Genomic DNA, 22613 nt, shown 5'->3' with positions numbered 1-22613 from the left:
AGTGGAGGTATTATTTTTCACTGACATGCCGTGGATTACTGCGATGAAATTATTTTTCTCATTGAGTAAATGGGCGTTACTTCCTGTTACAACATTAGTTTGTACATTAATTGCGCTTCTTGAATTTAGGCGTTTGAATGAAGTTCAATCGTGCTTAATACCTCCACTATTGATACATCTACCCTACGGACAACTTTGTTCTTCAAAACTGATTGTCTATGAAGCAAAATACAAAGCAAATACTAGTGATTTTCATGACTGAAACAAGATTTCTGAAGTCAAGTGAATATGTTTGCACATAAACATAAATTTTTGATTATATGCTTCGGCAGAAATCAGAACTTCTGATCGTATTGAAAATTGATTTTAATCAAGAGTTTTTGGAGCTTTTCAAGTAAGAGGAATTTTTAGTGTAAACAAAAAGTTTTACTTTTGCTCTAACGTGTTGACTACACTTTGAAAATAAACGTTTTGTAGTAAAAAAATACATGCCATCACCATGAATTTTGATTTACAGACAAACAGCCTAAACAAACCAGATTTTAAGTAGATTTTCAAGAATGTCAATGAAACTACATGTCATCGCTTTCAAATTTGATTTTTAGGCAAACAGTTTAAAATAAAGAGTATTTATTATTACCAATTGTAATTCTAGAACCATAGCCCTTACCCGGTCAACCAGTCAGTGATTTTCGATAGCGATCGATATAGATTCGGTTTGAACCGTTAGCGATCACCATCGTTGGTCAAAGATCTATAAAGAATTATGAAGACTGGTTGGTCGGGTACCGTTTCTTATGTGAGCTCAGAAAGCTCACATAAATAACAAACAAACAATTTGTTTTATTTCAGCTAAAACTGTCTCATATAAAATGCATGGACAAATTTTGGACAACATTATTATCGTGAATATAAATCTAAGCCCTACCTGTAATTTTCAAAATCAAAACAAAAAAAACAGTTCGTTGGGATGAAAATGTGATTGAACAACGTGATCAGCAATTGGCTTGTTTTTGACATATTCTGATTCTACGTTACAAACTGAGCCAGAATCCAAAGTTTCATAATTTTCCGTGCCCTGGAACTATTTTCAAAACACGTTTGAATTTAGTATGGAAATCGCGTTTGAATCACCCCTCGGCAAATTTTACTTCGGGACGAGCTGTCATTATGTAAATTGAAATGTCAATGAGTCGACGTAATGAAATCTTTTTCAATCATTTACTAAATCAAAATTAAGATATTGAAGCGCAATAAAATCGTGTTACACTTAGAAAAATGTGCTCTTTCGATCAAGCTACAATGAACTGTGAATTTTTCATCACTAAACAACCCAATTTGGTCCTCTTGATTAGCGATTTTGAAAAATCCAATAGTGACTTCGTTTTACCTTATCTTCTAACAGCCACAAAAACTTCTAAATGGCAAAAGTTCATTGCTGTTTGCAATAGTTGTAGTGCCACAAACGTTAGCATGATGGCTTTAGAAATTTTTTTCGATACATTGAATGATTTTCAGATTGATGCATTTCGTGAATATGCATTTTTAACGAACAATTTGATTGGAAAAAAAAAATCCGTTATTCGTCTCAGAGTTTATCCTATAATAGTTTAATATTACAGCTTCGATATGTCGAAACTGGCATCCATTGTCAAGTTTAAAGCATAAAAGATAATACAGACAGTCTGGTTCCACTTGAACACTTTCTTCATAGTTACAACTATTTCCCGAGATGTGATTTCCCCTTTCATCTTGTTATTGTCTGGCAAAGTTTAATTTTCATTATTTAGTTTTCTAAAAATATACAACCACCCACTAGAACGGCTGGTACACACGCCGCAAAGGCATCAACAAACGTGTGGTCGTCGCTCGCTGCGCTGAGAGTTGTGGAATAATAAAGCGGATGAAGAATATATGATGGGTTATTCTGAAAAGAAAACAAAAATTAGAAAACGAAACATCCCAGTCTAGGTACTTAGAGAAGGAAATTGAGTTATGTAGCTGTTGCCCCTTAGGTGTCATGTGATCTGAGAAAATAAAATTTAAATTTTTGAGACATTTCGGTAAAGTTATAATCAATCATAATAGAAGTAGATACTAATCACAGAATCATCATAATGGTATATCAAATAATAATAGTTTGATGATGATTTTTCTCAAGTTTTGCTGAATTTTTTTTGCCAAGGAGACAAATAATATGACATGAATGACGTTGTCAGTTTATTAAAAACTGCATACAAACGTCCATAAATCAGACAACCCATTTAAATTGCATACGTACATGTACGCAATTACGCTAGACGCTGGATACACCAGATTTCTTCAATTAATCGGTCAAGTCGCCCATCTGATAACACAATGACATGCAAATTAAAAGAGTCATAAAATCGTACGCGTCGAGAATTACTACTTGAGTACAACAATTTTTAACGCGCTAAACAACAAAAGTGGAATTTCTCAATGAGTGTTAGCGCTGACCGACAACATATGACAATTTAACGGCCATGGTTGAACTCAACCTTGACTTTGTTGAGTAAATAGTTTGAAATTGCAGTAATCTCGTTTTACTCGATCTTCTTCAACTCGACAGTAACTCTATGAACCTGTTCCTCACTTTGATCGAGTTCTTCATGCGTACTTTAATTTGTGTACTCCTTTAATGTTTTGTCTTTTCTATTATCTCTTTCTATCATACTTTTAGTCAAATTTTAGGGATGGTACACAAATTATATCACGCTAAATTTCCACTTTTTTCATAATGGCACAGCGTGACCAAGTCAAATAACGTGCCAAAATGCAGAGAAAAACTTTCTCTACACGGCAACGCGGATCTACTCATATTTGAGTTGTTTCAACGCAAAACCGTAGTTGAGCCCAATAACCCAAATTTTGCTAAATCTCCAATGCCTCCATTAGGTACTTTGCCTTTAAAGCCATAATAAAAATTTACTTTAAATTTGGTTTGATTCAACGCAAAATTTAGTTCATTCAACCCAAGCTTGAGAATAATGCATTTTACCCAAATTTGACTTATTGGGCCAAACTACCCCCATTAGGTAGGTGCAGCTCTCTCTATTTTTGACAACATTGGTGGGGAAGAAAGAGAATACCGAGAGATTTTGGGTTGAGAGAATAATCGATATACTTAATTTTGGGTAAAGTCAACTCAAAAATTAGGTGATCTGTTTTTTCCGTGCACGAGATAAAAACGTTTACACGGTCAAAAATAAACCAAGCTCTGTATTCCATTATTTTAAACACTTTTGAAATTTTGAAAATGTATTGGTTTTGGACACTCAAAGTATATATTTAGGACCCCCGGCATTTATATTCGGTTAGAAACAAAGTCTAAGATACTGTTTGTTTAATATGCTTGCGCATAGTCTAAGACCAGGCCTGTCCAACCTTTTTGGCTCTTTTTCGATATAAATTGTTGGTGTGTTCACAAGAGTAGGCCGATATGAACAAAATTAGTCTCAAATGAAAGCTCGGTAGTAAATCTGTCTAATCAATGCTGAAAATTTTAAATTTGTATCAAACTCTTCGCTAGCGATGCAAGCAAAGGTAGAAATTAGTTGGATCATTTTTTGGACTTAATTGCGTCGATAGCAAAAAGGTTGATACTAATTTGAAATTTTCAGCTTTCATTTGAGACTAATTTTGTTCATATCGGTCTATTCTTGCGAACGCACCAGCCATTTATGTCGGAAAAGAGCCAAAAAGGTTGGGCAGGCCTGGTCTAAACAATCGATTATCAATTGGAAACTCTAAAAATCACAAGCTTGTGGTCCAGAAATCTGAAAAATAGTTTTGTATATATTTGGAACATTTCGGGCGGCTTCAATTTCTGTGTGTAATGTGTCGTAACGGTTGCATGGATATGCCGATAGAATTAAATATATTTCAGTCAAATTAAATACATTTTCTATGTAAAAACGATTGGTGCTAGTCCTATCTGTTCAAATAAATTGCAAATTAAGTTGGCTATTTGATTTAAATATTAAAGTTTGTATAAAAATGGCTTATGAGGTGTAAAATATGTAGGACCAAGTTACATTGGTTACTGAACAGTCCTAGATTCCGAGGAAACGGCCATCACGCCTAGACTTACACGAGCTCCGAAATGGTCACCGTTGCCTAATGCAAATACAGACGGGATCTTTTGTAGTTGAGCGCGCGGAGGATGGCAGTGCAGGGTCGGATGAATGCACATAATCTGATGGACGTGATCAACAGTGCTGCCAACTATTACACAGTTACCCTATATGTTTGTCATAACTAAGAGATTTTGTTACAGTTCTTTGTTTTATGACCCGAAAAGGATTGTCTATTTCTCGACTCACCAGGGCATAAAGTAACCAATAATCATTCTAGTGGAATAATAATTGTTGAACAAACCACTCTAAAGATTATTTCAGCTGAATAAACTGTTGTTCAGCTACTGATTTTAGTTGGGTATCTTCGCGCCCAATCGATAAACAAATGTAAAAATGACCAATTGATAAAGAACCCGAGGAATCTGAAGTTCGGATTGAAGAGCAACTTAGAGGCTAAAAAACTTGTTTGAGGTCTTTCTAAGCAATCTCATTTAATTTAACTGTGATGTAGATATATTTTGTTTAAATGAAACGTGATTAGTGGAAACTAAAACGTTTCGAATTCCATCTTTCAACATTATCCGGAAAGATCGCAACACTGCATATGGTGGTGTGTTTATTGGGATTCGAGAAACTATTGAGTTTAAATATTTGGATTCAGAAATTGAATATGTGGCATTAAATGGTTTGGAATTTTCAATTATTTGCTTATATATTCCTCCCCAAACTAAATTTTCCTTATTGGAGCTTAAACCAACTTTAAATAATTTTTCTCCCCCTTTTATATACTAGGCGATTTAAATGCTCATAATTTAGCTTGGGGTAGCCATAAAACTGATTAATTAAGGATGACTTAAATTTAAATATTCCCAACGATGGTTCTTTCACTTGAATTGTTGTAGGGTCGGTGCTCCCTTAGTGGACAGTCCCCTATAGTCGCACTAGTGCCTTTTTACGGCCGTTTTACTATAAATCTTTTTAAAACATTTTTTTGACATGAATGTCATCTAAGTAACATTGATACACAGCTTGATTTTGTTCAAAAAATGATCGAAATAATTAGTTTTGCTTAAAATTTGAGCTCCCTTACGCCTATAGTAAACCTATTGTTCCTATAGTAGCACTACTGAGAGAAACTATTTTTTATTATACGAAATAATTGATGAATTAAGAACTTTTTTACATCAAACGAAAGCTTTTGATCCACACTTTGTAGGAAAAATTTAAAAGTTTTGTAAAAATACGGTTTTGATAAGTATTTTGCCAACGCCGTAATGCTAGTGCTACTATAGGAACAGAAATTAGAAATAGTGCTACTATAGGCACATGTATTCCTATAGTGGCACAAGCGATAATAAATACAAACATATGAGTTTTCGTAGTTTTCATATTTTTCCTACAAAACCTAGATAAAAAGCTTTCAGATGATGTAAAAATAATGACGCTAGCGTTATTTTTCGATTTTAAACGAATTTTTGTTCTTAGCTACGCGGCTATTGGTACATCGACCCTACCTCCTGGTAGCCATTCTTGTATTGATTTATCTATGTGCTTCAATCGTTTATCCATGAATTCTTCTTGGGAAACTATTGAAGTAGCAAATGGAAGTGATCATCTTCCTATATTTATTAGTATTTATAACCAAAATAATCATAGTATTTATGATCAAAACAATCAAGAACCTTGTGTTCCTGATTCGACTAAATTTAATTTTTAATTAAATTAATTTTATTTATTTTTTAATTTTTCGATTGGGTTAATTTTTTTATTTAGTTTCCCTTGCATTGCTCGATTTTGATAATTCACTTTTCACAATTGAAAGTTATAAAAAATTTTCAAAATTATAAGTTGAATGTTAAAAATAAATGCGATCTTCATCTAAGAAAAAAGACTCTTTATTTTGGTGGGACCATTGCTTTGAAAAGTAAATCTAATGCCTTTAAGTTATTCTGGCGTTCAAGATCTTTGGAGCATTATATTTTATATTGTTAAACAGAAGTTCAGTCTACCAGAATTACAAAATTTAAAAAAGAAATTATTGGAGAAAATTTATTAAAAATCTTGATTCTGATACATCTTTATCAAAATTGTGGACTGTTGCTCGCAACATGAGAATTTATATTTTTACCAATTGTTAGGAAGTTACATTTACTTTCAATATATAATAATTTTTTATTTCAAAATATTTTACCAATGGAATGGCGTTTTGTAAAAGTTGTAAGTATTTTAAAAACTTGGTAATAATCCTTCACTAGTTAAAAGTAGGAGAACAATAAATTAATGGAAAGGATGATTTTAAATCGGCTCGAATTATGAACTGAGAAAAACAACACACAACGTGATTGTGTAGCTCTTTTAACATCACATGTTTAGTTATCACTTAACAAGAAACAAGATATAGTTTCCACATTTCTTGATCTTTCTAGTGCATATGATTCTGTTCTGATGGATTTGCTTTAAAACCAAATGATCGATTGTAAACTTCTCTTAAATATTGCAATTTTTTTGTGCAATTTATTTTTTTCTATAATTATGAATTTTTTTATAACGGTGCAACGAAAATAATCCGTCACAGTTTTTTGGTCTTCCACAGGGGTCTTGTTTATGTCCATTTTTATATAACTTATTCACTAGAGATGTTGTTTCTAATATTCCTAAAGGATATTATTTTATTCAATTTGCTGATGATAAGGGTATTTCCATCAGTGGTAAGAATAGAGAAGTTATTCGTCATTTTATGCAAAGTTGTTTAGACAATATTGATGCATGGGCACATAATAATGGTTTTACTTTTTCAGTGCATAATCACCATATTGATCACGTTTTTCAATATAAATATTTAGGAATATGGTTTGATCCTATATTAACGTGGAATAATTATATTCAATATATTCGAACAGTTTATTCTAAGAGAACTAATTTCCTTCGAACGATCACTGGTACTTGGTGGGGAGCTCATCCCAGTGATTTATTTACACTTTATAAAACAACTAATCATTCTGTAATGGACTTTTGGTAATGCTATTCAATCACATTTTTCTAAACTGGAAAAAAATCACTTTTCGTTTATTAAGAATTTATTTGAAATTAATGAATTCAACTCATACTAAATCTGTTGAAGTTTTAGCTGGTATAACTCCTCTCCGAATTTGTTTCGATGAATTAAGTTGTAAGTTTTTTAAATAATCATCCAATAATAAATATATTGAAATCTTTGTAAGGAATTAATCCCACCAGTAAAATATTGAGCTCATTTATTTATGGTTCTGCTCATCTCCTGGTTTTCATGGATACAGCATAAATGTTCTTTCTTTTCGACCTCATATTGATTTTACATTACATGAAGAATTGAAACATATTCATCCAAATGCTCGTGCTTCTTTTGCTAATTTATTCTATCAGCGTAAATTTATTGGTGTTGAACCCAAACAAATTTATTTCACAGATGGAGCTTTGATAAATAATGTAGCAGGTTTTGGAGTATTTAACTTTCACATAGCACATTTTTTCAAATTAGAAACTCCTTGTTCCATTTACATAGCTAAATTTACAGCTCTTCATTTTGCTTGTTGCTTGATCAAAAATTGTGCCGCAAACATTTATATGGTTCGCTCTGATATTATATTATATATTGAGTAATTTTATATATTAAAGAAATATCAAATGGTTTATTTTGGAGAGGATTTGTCATTAAATTTGTTTGGGTTCCTGCACATTGTAATATGTATGGTAATGAACAAGCTGATTTTTTATCAATATTAGGTGTTTCTCGTGGTAAAATTTATAATCGTGTAATTTATCCATCAGAATACTTTTCTAAGTTGAAACAACATTCTATGAACGTTTGGAAATTACTTGGGGTGCAAGTGATAAAGGACGTTATTGTTATTATATTTGTCCACAAGTAAAGTGTTTGCCTTGGTTTAACCAAATATCACTTGGACGTAATTTTATTTGTTTCTATTCTAGACTTATGTCTAATCACTATATATGTAACAGTCATTTATATCGCAAAATATCAAAGATTCAAATCTTTGTGAATGCGGTAAGTCATATGAAGATATAGATCATATTGTCTTTAATTGCACTCGTTTTAATTTGCTATTAAGCATAAGCATAAGCATAAGCATTGATGACCGTACAATTCGTAGTTGCTACTCCGTGATTGACCAGAATAGTCAAAGTTGGACAAGGAATCAACAGATGTAGCTTGGGAGTAGCTTTCCATCTTCAATGTACACTTTCGAGAATCCCAAACATTATAAAGTCAATAACGGCGCCGGCCACGTCCTTACGGTCATCGGGGGAAAGGAAGGATTATGAGTGTGACACCCATTGTTACTAGAGACCGAGATCACCTCTGCATCTCCATGGTTGTCACAGGAAGGAATTTGCTAGTGGGGAGGGATTGAAAGCTACATAATCAGGATTCACCTTGGGAAGTGATGCGATTCATGCCGCCTCAGTTCAAAAAGTCACACATAAGACACTGAAGACAACGTGAACCTATTGTAAGTCGACGTTTAGTGTCGAACCATTCAAAGTTGTTTCTGTAATGACCAAAAATAGGTAAGAGGAAAGGTGTTTATGTGACGAACTATTCATATCTTGTTGTATCAATACATAAATGAGTGACACTCGTTGTCATGATGGAAATTTGTAATATGAAAAGATAATAATTAAACATTTCTCGCATAACTTGTGATTTCGCCCAAAAGCCACTGGCAACCAAGTATGTAGCCTGTTGTTACCGAGCAAACGAATGGTTTTACACGTTGTTCAACAATGCTACGACGAAGAGAAGATTCTCCTCTATCTCACAGTGGTGATAGTTTTCATTCTGGGCCATTAAGGCTAAGTAGCCTGTCATTCGTTTTTGTAACAATGATGACTTTTCAGCTTGCATTTCAAAGTGATAAAACTCAATCTTGATAGTTTATATTGACTTGAAAAAGTATCACTGTACGCGCTAAAATGCATAAAGTATGCTGGTACTTTTTCAGCTGTGTCAGTGCAAAACCAACTGATTTTTTTTTATTCAAAATCGTAAGATGAATTAGCAACAATCATGAACGACGCGTACAAATTTCAATGACGGCCTACTTCGCCTTAATTTGCTTAGAAACAAGGAGCCACACACCCGGTTATCAATAGCTTTCAGGACGAAATCCCAAGTTGTACGAGATTTAAGATAAGAGCATGTAACGGGCTCACCAAATTAATCATTCATCCATGACTTCTCAGGATCATAACGCACTCCAAATCACAATTAATCTAAATTAACTAAAACAATAAACATAAACAGAAAAAAAACGCGAGCGAAAAATTTTGACGTCCGTATTTACACACGGATTACTACGATCTTGATTTGTCAAGGAAGGCTATTTTCGAAACAAAAATACAAAATTGGGTCACAATATACCAAATTCTATCCGTGATATTTTGGCGTATAAAAATTTAAATATTAAAAAAAAGGGAATCTTTATGAGATTTCTTATTTTAGTTGATACGTTTTTTTATATATTTTCAGATAGTGGAAGATTATCGGGAAGCATGCCAAGGGAGTGTTCATAAATTACGCGGCCATTTTTTTGGTTTCCCAGACCTCCATCAAAGTTTCTTGTTATTGATTTTTTTTAATTAGTATCAACCGTGGTCTTTCTCAAGACCAATATCTCAACATGACAACGTAGTTTACAAAACAAACTTCTGAAGAAAGTTTAGAATAATAATCAAGACATAAAAAATAGTATTTATAATTTATTGGCAAACCTATCTATCAGCACCCTTTGGATACGTCCAATGATCGTTTAAAATGAATATAGAGTGCATTCGTGTTGGCAACCCTGTGAGATTTTAGGGTATACAGTGATACACTTTCAATTATTTCGCATTGAAAATCAAATCCCACATGGAAATGATGTATGAACGATATGTTTGTAACACTCAGATTAAATGGATAGTTGAATTGGATACAAAATATAATAAGATTTTTATCGGAATTTGTATGTCAAACAGGAAAAACATATTGCTTTTTCAAAGATTATTTGACTAAATACGTTAAAAGCATAATGAAGAAGCATTCAAAACACCCTAGTGTCTTCGGCAAAGTGATAGACAATTGTGTTAGCAAAAGGCTAGTGGTATTTTCGAATCATTTTCAATTATATTTTTGGGTTTCAGGTATGTATTTCAGTGAAAACGTCCAAAAAACCATAAAATCTATTTGATACACCTCTAAATCTTTACCAAATTGGCTCATTTTTGGACAGATAACTTGGTTTGATTAATAAGTTCAGAATATGATGTGGCAAGGATACCTTAGAAAAAGTGAACAGGTTTAATAAATACAACAATGATAGAAACAAATCAATCTTTAGCAGTTAAGGGCAGCCTTAGAAAAAATATTTGGTCTTGGTCTTAAAAATGAAAACAATGTCTAAATCCCTTTGTAAAATTGTAAGTCGTCTAGACGAATCAGCTCGCCGTAACTACATTTTAAAAAGTGATATATGCTCTATCAGAGTGGTACTGGCTTAGAGGGTCGGTGGAGGTACTCCCTGAGCTATTGAGCTATCTTCTCATGTGTCTGCAAATTTTCCTCTTGGAAAAAGATCGTCAATTGTATATCCGTATTTGTAGTAACAATGTAGCGTTTCGTACATCTTTGTATGCTTAATTAATGCAATTATAAATGAAACCTAATTTCTGCTTATTATACCTGTAACGTTATTCAAACAAAAATCTGGAATAAAATTGCTCACTATTTTTCGCAAGTCACCAATATCGTTTCTTTTATCTTCAAACCCTAATTATCATTTCCCCGTTTCGCTTTCAGACATTCAATTGCGCCGTTTGTTCCAATTGAAGTGTTTGACTTTTGTCCTATTGAATATTAATTGTACCAAACGTGTCTACGGTTGTCACCTTCCCTTTTTCCAGTCTACATAATTCTACGGTGTTAGTAATTCACTTTATACGTTACGTTCCATTTCCAGATATTCAGGGAACTCGAGTTGCCGGCGGAAGTGGCACGAATTAAAAACCTACGGGAATCATTGGTGGAACAACGTGAGCATTTTATTTATTCCATCGTGAACAATACCGATGTAAGGAATCTGGATACATTGTTCTCATTAGAATTAGAAAAGTACGAAAAGGTACGTGACCAGCCTTAATTAACGAAGACAAAGTAACTTAACAATTCATACATCGTAGGTTGTACAAGACGCCGCTCAGGGTGGGATTTCCATAGACGTGGACAACAATTTTCCAGTGGAATCGGAAAAATGGAGCATCCTACAGGCAGTGTTCTTTGCTTCAACGGTTCTAACCACTATCGGTAAATATGATGAATGGGCCTAAATGATGGGCGCGTCACGAAAATCCTAATGAATTATGCTTGCTTTGAAATAAATTTAACTCATCGCCACATATTGCTGCCAAGCCCAGCTCGATTAATTATCTGCACCGAATCATAACCGTAACTCATCATAGCCGCGTGGACACAAAATAAAACAAAATAGACCGTCCTATCCCAGTACATCTTATTTGCAGTGCGGTCTAATTGATGTGGCTTGTCTCAGTTTTTCACTAATTTAATTACCCGTTTAATTTCACATCATCGTGCTGTCTCCACAGGTTATGGGAATATAGTGCCAGTAACGCTCTGGGGACGAATTTTCTGCATACTCTTCGCACTGATCGGTATTCCTTTGACGCTGACCGTGATTGCCGACTGGGGACGCCTATTTGCGACGGCGGTTTCCGTCATTGGGAAACACTGGAGATCTATAGTTCCCTTTGCAAGTGAGTATTCGGTCAATGATTACCTAAACCATTTTATTAAATAAAGGATGGTACACAAAATATGTCACGCTAAATTTCAATTTTTCAGACCCCCTCCCCCCTTTGTCACGCTTTTTGTATGAGTCCTCCAAAATTTTTGTAAGGATTGTCACGCTTGGGTAGACCCCTCCCCCCATGGAGCGTGACATAATTTGTGCATGACCCCTAAGACGGGAACCATAGAGATAAGGATTTTTAAACTCATTAAACGTGTATATAAATATTTAAAAAACCTTCCGATATTGATAACATAAAAACAAAAAGTCGAAATCAACAACTTATCTTATAAAAATGTCGAGTTATGGAGAAAAATGCTGTATGTACACTCTCGTGCAAGAGAATGGGTTTATCTTCTTCAAATCATACAAGTGTTTTGTCCATACATCTTTGATAACATGTCTAATTGAAGCAGACCGTGCAGTGCTGACTTTTTCCATTTGACGGTAACGATTGTCCACCCTGTTCTCTACGGCTTAGGCTTTGAACCGTTTCACCAGTTCGTTTAACTATTAGTTAAAATTTGACATTTCGATAGTTATTTTCCCCTCAAATGGTTAAATTGAACATCGCAGTCGACCCATTTGAGCTTTGACAGTCGAGTAGTTATTTCAGAACAAAGTTGACAGATGGTTAGTTATTCTCAAATTCACGGGAGCAAGAAATAACTTTCGAACTGTCAAGTTTAACCATGCTCCAGGGCAGGGTTATCTCTAACCGGAGGGGAAATAACTATCGAGCTGTCAAATTTTAACTAAAAGTTAAACGATCTGGTGAAACGGTTCACAGCCTTAGTAAATTTTTACTTCAAGTTTTGACATCTTCCAAAAAATACACTGAAAAATAAAAAGATTATCAATTTTCTCAGCAATCGACGAAAATTGACAATTTATGCGCCATTATAACTGTAATCTTATACTTGTTTTTAATTATGAATCGTGGTTTTACGGCTAACCAGCCGAGTGGAAGTTTAACAACTACCGAAATGTAATCTTATATTCTTTGAAGAACAGTCGCAAAATTTTTACGGGAAATCTGAAAAAAAAACAAAGAATAAGTCATTGAATTCATTGTGCAAAAGTTTGGGTTCACCCCTTAGTATGATGTATGTAAGATGAAGTAAATCATTTTCGTCAATAATTCTATCATTTTTCAACCGATTTTAATAGTTTACAGCCTATTTTAACGTAAATAATGGTGCTTACATGATTCGTACGAGATTTTACAGAATTTTTGCCACTGTGCTCTCCTGGATCCATTCAGACCACAGGAAATATAAGCAGTTTGTTGCTTATAGCATAGGGGAATTCCTGAGCCTTACTAACCCACATGAATGGATCTGGGTCCCTACAAAAAACAATAAAGGGTGCAGAGTGCTTGGGCACTTCCATGATTCAACAAGAAGCGTATGTTGTGGCCAAATATGAGCTCAGTAGCTTTCATAAATCCCTACTGCCGTAGTGAATCAAAAATGCCAAAAATAGGATCCAGCTTCCTAGCTGATGTGTAGACAAAGTGGAGGAAGAATGGCCCACCGCTAGACTCTAATGCAGGTCTGCCCAACCTTTTTGGCTCTTTTTCGACATAAGTGGTTGGTGCGTTCACAAGAATAGACCAATATGAACAAAATTAGTTTCAAATGAAAGCTTTGTAGTATATTTGTCTAATCCATGCTGAAAATTTTAAATTTGTATCAAACTCTTCGCTAGCGATGCAAGCATAGGTAAAAATCAGTCCGGCTCGCGGGCCGGATCATTTTTTGGACTTAATTTCATCGGAAGCAAATATGTTGATATAAATTTTAAATTTGTAGCATGGTTTAGACAAATATACTACAAAGATTTTATTTGAGACTAATTTTGTTCATATCGGTCTATTATTGCGAATGCATCAACCATTTATGTCGAAAAAGAGCCAAAAAGGTTCGGCAGGCCTGCTCTAATGTATAAATGGGTGCGTGGTCCTGAAATTCTTTACAAACCGAATGAAGAGTGGTTCTAACAAGAATTACCAGCTTCAGGCGTAAGCGAAGAATTGCGAGCTCATCACTTGTTCCACGAAATTTTGTCTTCCCACAGAACCTGGTAGATACCACTTGATTCTCGCACTATACTATTCTGGTTCGAAGCCTTGCTTGCGTATTTCGTTTCATTTCGAACTGCTGGAAAAAGGTTTAAGGGCAGCCGATCGAAACCTTTCAAGCTACTCCAAAATTGGGAAAGTCGATTATACGTGATGTATTTTCCAGAATAGTTCCTTTTAAACGTGAAGAATACCGAATAGCTAAGAGCTGCTTGTAGAGAACGGCGCAGCAAGAAGGTTTTACTGATAAAAGAATGACGCTGTTGAAGAACAAATAATTGCCCCAGTCTAAGTGGCATTTCATCGAACGTTCTAGTCCGCTTTATAAACTCGCTGAATTGATTTCTATCGAACAGCGGTTTCCAAACGTGCTGCCAAAAGCAATTGACGATTAAGGATCAATTAAAAAAAAAAATCAAACAAGAAGAACTGAATTAATATTGAGAGTTGCTAATTTGGAACAGTTGTAAAATCTATTAGAAATTGGAACTGAACTGGAATTGGAAAGTGAACTGAAAATAAATTGAAAACTCAAGTTCTCGGATATGTAAGTAAAAATAAATTAAATATTTGTCAGGTAACAGAAACCACATGGAGGAATTCTCGCTGAAACCAGGCCGCCATCGGCACCCATCGTTAGAATTCCAATTTTATGTCACTGATCGCTAGTTTTCGATAAAAATTAAGGGTGGTCCTTTCGGTTTTCTCAAATTGTTGGACTCTTCGTACGCCAGCTAGCTAAATAGTTTTCGAAAAAGCCCATTTTTTGATGAATCTTGGGTATTTCTTCACGTGAAATTCTCATATTTCCCTTGGAACGCATAGCAAACTTAGTGACATCGTATAGAGAAAGGATATAGCTCTCATATAAAATTAAAAAAATGTTGGCGGCTATTTTGAATTTGGTCGCCGTTTTGAATTTTGTTAGAAAAATCGTTTTTAGCGCACCGCTAGTTTTGAATTCTGAGATCACCATCAGAAAGCTGAGGAAAAATTGAGCAAGATAGGCTGCAGAAACTAGGTGAGCAATGGTATTTACCCTATAAAATGCATGATTTTCTAAATCATGTTCTACGATTTTGACGTATATGGCGAGTGCAATCAATGCAAACATTATTTTTTGTACAACAAGTATTCAATCGTTAGTGTATTATTTAAGTCGAGTGAAGAATAAGAGTATTATTTTGAGTGATAAAATCTGGCGGCCATATTGGATTTCGACGCCATTTTGGTTTAAAGTAGTAGAATGAATTTTTCACCTTGATAGCACTCAGAATGTCGAGTTTAGAGGCTACCAATAAAAACAAGGTTACATATACTCTTCTTCTTATTGTTCTTCATTTTCCTGACGTTACGTCCCTACCAGAAGCGATCCTAACACTCAGATTTATTAGTTATAAATACAGGTTATTAAAAAGGAATTTTCTTTTATAATGCGAATTTTTATAACAGAACAATTCTTCGACATATCTTTAAATTCAGTGATAATGAACAAATGAATATAATGTAAAAACCGTCCAAAAACATTTATTGAAATAAACAAACATTTTTATCATTGAATATGCATATGCATTTTTATCAATGAATTAAGTTTATAATTTGCGCGTTGAGACATTAGTAAGTTTTGTGGAAATATCTGTCGTTTTAACGTAAAGCATTACCAAAAGTGCAATAATTAAGAATAGAAATCTTAAATTTTTAGGCAAAAAAATATTTGATTTTCTGAACCATAATGTATCGTTTTTACTACCGCGCAACATGTATGTGAAATATTGCGGCGCTTATATTAAATCCACATCCAGCGGCGACGGTAACGCGCAGAAGATAGGCGCTCAATTCAAACGCAACGTTAAAATTCAAGTAGGCTTGGATTTTTTTGTCCTTCAAGGACTCAAATGTTTCAAAATTGCTAAATCTGAAACATTTGGTGATTTTCATTATCACTGCGACGGTATATCTAAAGACAAATTAAAGACCCCCATGTCCCTTGCAGTTGCTCAAAATTTTATGGCTCATAAGGTAATCTAGAATGCCGTTCAAAGTGTACTGCGATCTGTCAAACTTGGGTACCTTTTGCACTACCGAGGGACCAAATGCAGTACTAGAAGTGGTACCCAATCTGAGCCCGAGTGTGGACCTGGTATATCGACATTTTCAGATAATCGCATTACGTGGATTTATCTTGCAGAGCACAATATAGCGAAATCGAAAGATGAGAAGCAGGCTTTGTTCTTATGTGGACGTAATGCCGAAACGCAGGTGTATCATTTTGAGGTTGGAAAATCTGGCGGCAATCTTGCGGATTTTGACGCCATCTTAGTTTTTAGCAGTTGAATGATTTTTTACCATCTCAGCGCTCATCATGTTGAATTATTAGGGCTTCGTTAAAAAACAATCAGATTCTTTCTTTCTTGTCTTATCTCAGCTGTTCAACTGATTGTTCATTTCTATCAATGGCTCTAGACCAAATAAATGAGGGAAATAATGCTATTTTTCAACTCGAAGATAAGCAGAAGCATCATTCAGGTTGCATATAAGCATTAAAAATTCCTATTTGATAATTTGTTTTTAAAGCTAGTTAAGCTGAGGGGAACCTCTGCTCCAGTAAGGACGTAAAATCTGAAAAAAGAAGAACAAGAAGAAGAGTGAGTGGAACGGTATCATTAAAATTCAACAAGATGAGTGCTAACTCATTGAAAACTCATTCTACTACTTAAAAGATGGCGTCACAATCCAAGATGGCCGCCAGATTTTTTTACTCAAAATAATACTCCTATCTTTCATCTGACTCGAATAATACACCAATGATTGAAAACTTGATTGATTTGATTGGACTCGCCATATACGTCAAAATCGTAGAACGTGATTTAGAAAATCGTTCATTTCATAGGATAAATACCATTGCTCACCTAGTACTTGTAGCTTATCTTACGCTATTTTTCCTCAGCTTTCTGATGGTGATCTCAGAATTCAAAACTAGCAGTACGCTAATGGTAAAAAAAAGATTTTTCTAACAAAATTCAAGATGGCGCCCAAACTTAAAATGGCCGCAAAATTTTTTAACATTAAATGAAAGCTATTTCCTTCCTCTATATGATACTACTAAGTTTGCTATGTGTTCCAAAGGAAATATGAGACATATCACGTGAAGAAATACCCAAGATTTATCAAAAAATGGGCTTTTTCGCAAACTGTTTAGCTAGCTGGCGTACGAGGGGTCCACCAATTTGAGAAAACCGAAAGGACCACCGTTAAGTGTTATCGAAAACTAGCGATCAGTGACATAAAATTGAAATTCTAACGATGGGTGCCGATGGCGGCCTGGTTTCAGCGAGAATTGCTCAACATCAATGATGTAAGTAGTTTTTTGGTTAACAAACTTAATTCAATAATTGAAATAAATTATTTCCAATTTTGAGCTGTATGCTACTATCCCTACAAAAAAAGTGTATTTCTTCTACGTGTCATGGACAGAAATAATAAATAAATATATATCAATAATACCGTCTTTAACGCTTAAATGTAGACAATTTCTCAATATCTAAAAGCAATTCGATTTTTTCAACGAAATCAGTGAATTACTAAAATTTTCCATGATGCAATCAATTCTGTGGATAACAATAAGTTTATTAATGTCTGTCTGAGTCATACTGAATATGATTTAGGAGCTACACAAAAACAAAACACATGTCGACAATAGTCAATACAAACAACAATAGGGTTTCCCTAGTGATCCTTTATAAGAGAGATACGCGGAAGCTGACATTTCTGTCAAAGTGTGAGCCAATCGAGCAGCGAGAGCTGTCAAAGCGTGAGCCAAACGAACATGCATTATGTTTGTTTTGAATTTTTCTTGAGGAGTTATGTAATCCGCTTGAAATTACTTCGGTAAAAGTTGTTTTGTATAGAGCAAAATATATGAAATATTTACCTTTTTTGAATATTTGTCAATGTGATATTTAGTTAGTTATTTTTCTGCTGTTTATCAGTTTGGAAATGTAGCTGAAAGATCTATAACGAAACAAAATATACTTTTTAGCAATGAGAAAGTCATGTCCGTGTTACAATATTATTCTCGACGCCGAGCAAACTCAGCACTGCTGGTCTGTTGCCAAATCATTCCATTTTACTTCCGCTAATCTCTCATATAAAGGATCACTAGGTTTCCCAATCGGGGGTTCACAAACGTTCAGAAACCGTGATGACTTCCACAGGGATCCGCAAACTGATGATTCAATGTACCACCGTACGGGGTGACATTGGGCCTAGGGGGTGACTTTTTCGTACGGAAGTCAAAACATTAATCCATGACCATCCAGCGGCTATTTGTAACGTATTCTATTTTTAGTTAGCTGTAAAAATATTGGCCCAATGTCACTCCGCACGACGGTAAGAAATATCTTACTTAGCTTGTTTTCCAAGAAAGCATTGTTAGTGATTTTCAAATTCATGATACATCAAATATTTCAAAAATACATTGTGCTTTGCTTTGATAGATGGATTCTTGGGAAAGTTGTGTTTCGCACTACTGAGACCACCAAGCAGTGGCGCCAAATATTCTTCCGTGCAAATGGAGCCCTACTCAAAGTCCTTCACGTGCACATTTACCCGACAAATATGGAGGTTTTCCTATCCAAATGCAGACTATCACTAAACTGCATAGTTACCACAATTAATTATAATCGATCAAGCCTTGAAATAGAAATACTTTAAAACATGTTTTACAAGCCAGTTTTTTTGCAAGACAAACAAACTTTTTCTAAAACCGATTCACTGCCATTTGTTGTCCGCCAACGGCGAAAACGCTTCCGCACTTATGAACCCGCCCGCACTTCTGAAGTGCGGGATCCAGTAAGGTGGGAACTACGTAATAATATCTTTCAAAAAGAGATTGCAAGTCTTGTTTGACTTTAACGGCTTTGTTTAAAATTAATACTTAGCTAACACTTTGTAGCAGACAAGACTAGAATCCGCCAAATAGTTTAGGGAATTATTAATCTATTGCAAATATTGTTAGTCATGTTCTAAAAATTCCTTCGTGAGCTTTTAGCAAGTTTGAAAAAAAAATCGAAACTCTTCACTGTTTCCACCATTGCTGAAATTCTCTCGGAATTATCATCCTGCTGATGATTTATGTGACTTTTAAGTGATATCTATAGCAAAAAGCCTTGAAAAAAAAATTGCGAAGGTTCTTGATGATAATGTCTCCATGAGTTTCTGGCGAAAGATTTAGCAGTTTTTTGTCGACGGCCAGTAAGCTGCCTTCTAAAGTTCCATGAGAAGGGTTTTGACAATATTGGATAAATGTTTGGCACTGCTTAAAAACTATTTTGAAACTAGTGACAACCTTTCGTGAAAATTCTTGAGCAGATTTCTGCATCAAACTTCTACAAATATATTTGCTAAATTTTGTGGGATTTAGAATCTTCCTTACATTTTTATCTGTAAGATTATTTATAGGCTTTGCGCTTTGTTAAGATTATTTATGGAAATTCATTATCAGATTCTAAGAAAGATGGTTGGTAGACTTATGGATAGATTCAGAGAATCATAGCACAATTCATACATTACGTTCATTGCATAGTGGATATAAGACTTTAGTTTTAGGTGTGCTTGCCAAGAATATCTGTTGATTATTATGAGAATGTTCCATATATTTTTATTCCAAGAATATCCGTTTTTAGAGGTCTACGGGATGTTTGAAAAACTTCAAAGGATGTCACAGCATCTGAATAGTTGGGAACCACTGCATTGCAGGTTACATTAATACTGGTGCACTATTTATGAGAAATGAAACCATGTGACATGGTGATGTATTTCACCCTACTGGTATGGATAGTGCCCTAAGGACACCAATTGGAATATTTTATTCTTTCAGGGTACCGTAATTCGGGATGTACTTAATCAGTGGGGAGAAGTGGATCATTTTTGTAGCAACGTGTATAGACTGTCAAGAGAGCTCACAGCTTTAAATTATCATTATTATCCGATTTCAATTATCAAAATTTCTGTGATTTCGCATTATCTGATAGCTACTCATGATTTTCCTAAATTCGATTTGACATTCAAGATAAGTATACCACATTTTTTAAAGAAATGTTTGATGAACTGTTAAAAGTTTCTTCTCTTAACAATCGACTATTGCCAAGGCCACATAAAGACACAATTTAAATAAATTGTTTCATACATTCCAGATTTGATTTGTGAATCCAGTTGCAAATTTGCATTGAGGATAAAAATCCATTTTCAAGTTTTCTTTTTATGATCTGTTGATCATAGAAAATTGCCTACTTTCAGGAGTTTAACGTGGTTTATTCTGTAATTCACATCATTCAATTCAAAAATTGACCGATTTATCGAGATGCTGTTAAACCTTCGAGAATTTGTTCAGATTCAGTGACCCTAAATTGATTTTGTAGCATATCTTCTTATTTCTGGAATTCACTAATTGATCAACTTTATCCCGGAATCAAAAATTTGACTTTTTGATTTCTGAAAAAAAAATGTTTTTGATATTGAGTTATTTTACATTTGCAGGATTTTGCCCCGAAGATGGGCTAAAAATGAGTGACAAAAAATGGTTGTATGCAGTTGGTGCTGTTTGCTTCCTAGGAGTTTACCTGGCGGCTGGAACTGGTCTATTGCTGTTGTGGGAAGAAGATTGGAACTTCTTCGATGGATACTACTTCTGCTTTATCACTATGACAACCATTGGATTTGGAGATCTTGTTCCGAGTAAGATTATTAAGATGGAGATGAATCGAAGCCAAACCACAAATATTCAAGAGTACAAATGTTGAGAAACATACATCCGTTCAAGCGGAAATCTTGCTTGTGATGACCAATCGTTCAAATTTTCAGTGTGATAGTTTATCTGGTTCTCCAGATTTGTGATCTAGACATTTTGTGGGGTGGCCACATTCATCTTCACCTTAAACTTTAAGCTTTACGAATCATCTACCATTCGATGCATTACAGGTAAACCGAACTACATGCTTCTTTGCACTTTGTACATTTTGGTTGGTTTGGCTTTGACTTCTACTATCATTGAGCTGGTGAGACGTCAGTATGCACAAAGCTGGCAGAAACTGCAAGTATGATCAACCCATTTATTTCAATATCACAGAATGTCTAGTAATGAAAAACCTTCCCTTACGATTCTAGGCATTATCAGGCCCACTTGCCGACACGCTGCGACGGCTCGGGGAATCAGCTGGAACTGGAATCGATGTCACAGCATTACACAACGATTTGAGACGAGTGCTCACCGTGGTCTCAATGCCGCGACGTCACGGAAGCAAAAAGAATGATCCTAGTGAAATGGCCGCTCTGGAAGCAATTACCAATGCAATACTGCAAGATATTAAGGAAAAACAGGAAAGCAAAGAACCACCGAAAGTTGTTCAGATTGTCATCTACGAATCATCCGTCTAGAAGAGCGATATCATCGAACCGACACGTGATTGAAATTTTTACGACGATGACACCTTCGATGCACTTGAGTGAAGGAAGATGCTGCCGTTTATAATGGTGAAACCCGTTTGGCGCGTCATCATAGAACATTCTCAGTATAACGTCCATAAAGTGTAGGATTGATAGTGTACAGAGAACCGTAAATTATAAACTGGAGGACGGTACTAAATGTGTATTCTTTTAATTAATGTAGCGTACTATAAGCCAATGAATTATCAAATCAAGAGATAAATTATAAAATTATCGAAGTTCAGCCAATGATGTAAAATTAGAGACAACCAAATCACACGACAGACACCCGTAAGAGTAGAAGCATGTCAAAAAATCTTAAATCGCTTAAAATAAAATTTATCTGAGGCCTTTGTATATCGTTAAGTATTTATTATATAACCGATGTACATGTTGAAAAATAACATATTGTGCACTGAAATATCAATACAAATCTAGTAGAATGAATACAAATTACTATCATCCGAAATTCATTGAATATCTTATATTTTTACATTTCCCATATTATGTTAGATTATGATTATTTCTCATAAAACCTCTCCCAGTCATGATGCAAACCATCATTTAGAGAGAATAGTGAAATATGTGAAAATCATTCAACCTAATTTATTGAAAAAAAAAACAGCCTAGGTCCTTTGCATTTTGAACATATTGATAACAAAGCCTTTTGTATTCCGACGACATGACCTAGCAGATGAATACTAAACGTTGAAGAACGTCGACCAAAAAGCGTTTGCAGTTTTCAAGCGTAAGGGCAATACTCAGCGGTAAAAAAGAAAGTAGCATCTGGAGGTGGTTCTCAAGAAACTCGGAAGTTCAACCACAAGCTTAACGCATCTCACAAAGGCGGCGAACTTAAATGTGCAGAGGTAAGGGCGGGAGCATCTTGACGGACCAAAGAGGTTCAGTTTTCTAAAAATCTGTCAAAATACCCACTACGGAGACTTCGAAAGCCAACGTTGGTTAGTTTTTTTGCACTGAGTTGTTTCTTTCGCTGTTGTCAAACGAATACTACTAAATGAAAGTCATCGATCAATAGAACCGTTCCACTATGGGGGATCAGGCGGTCATAAATCGAAAAAGTTTTGTTTCATAAATCATTTTTGG

General features: G+C 34.8%; 1 protein-coding gene across 1 annotated transcript in view; it reads left to right on the top strand.

Moving 5' to 3' along the window:
- LOC5564046 (TWiK family of potassium channels protein 7) overlaps window positions 1-21943 on the top strand; it is a 61894-nt gene extending 39951 nt beyond the window's left edge. The window contains exons 2-7 of the mRNA XM_021848293.1: window positions 11096-11257; window positions 11316-11439; window positions 11739-11906; window positions 20562-20759; window positions 21003-21118; window positions 21189-21943. Coding sequence (XP_021703985.1) covers window positions 11096-11257; window positions 11316-11439; window positions 11739-11906; window positions 20562-20759; window positions 21003-21118; window positions 21189-21458 — 1038 coding nt within the window. The 3' untranslated portion in view covers window positions 21459-21943. The remainder of the gene's footprint in view (window positions 1-11095; window positions 11258-11315; window positions 11440-11738; window positions 11907-20561; window positions 20760-21002; window positions 21119-21188) is intronic.
- The last annotated feature ends 670 nt before the right edge of the window (window positions 21944-22613 follow it).

Source organism: Aedes aegypti, chromosome 1 (assembly GCF_002204515.2).
Source record: "Aedes aegypti strain LVP_AGWG chromosome 1, AaegL5.0 Primary Assembly, whole genome shotgun sequence".
Classification (NCBI taxonomy): Eukaryota; Metazoa; Arthropoda; class Insecta; order Diptera; family Culicidae; genus Aedes; species Aedes aegypti.
Note: the sequence above shows the minus strand (reverse complement) of the source record. Positions and strands in the feature narration are given on the sequence as shown.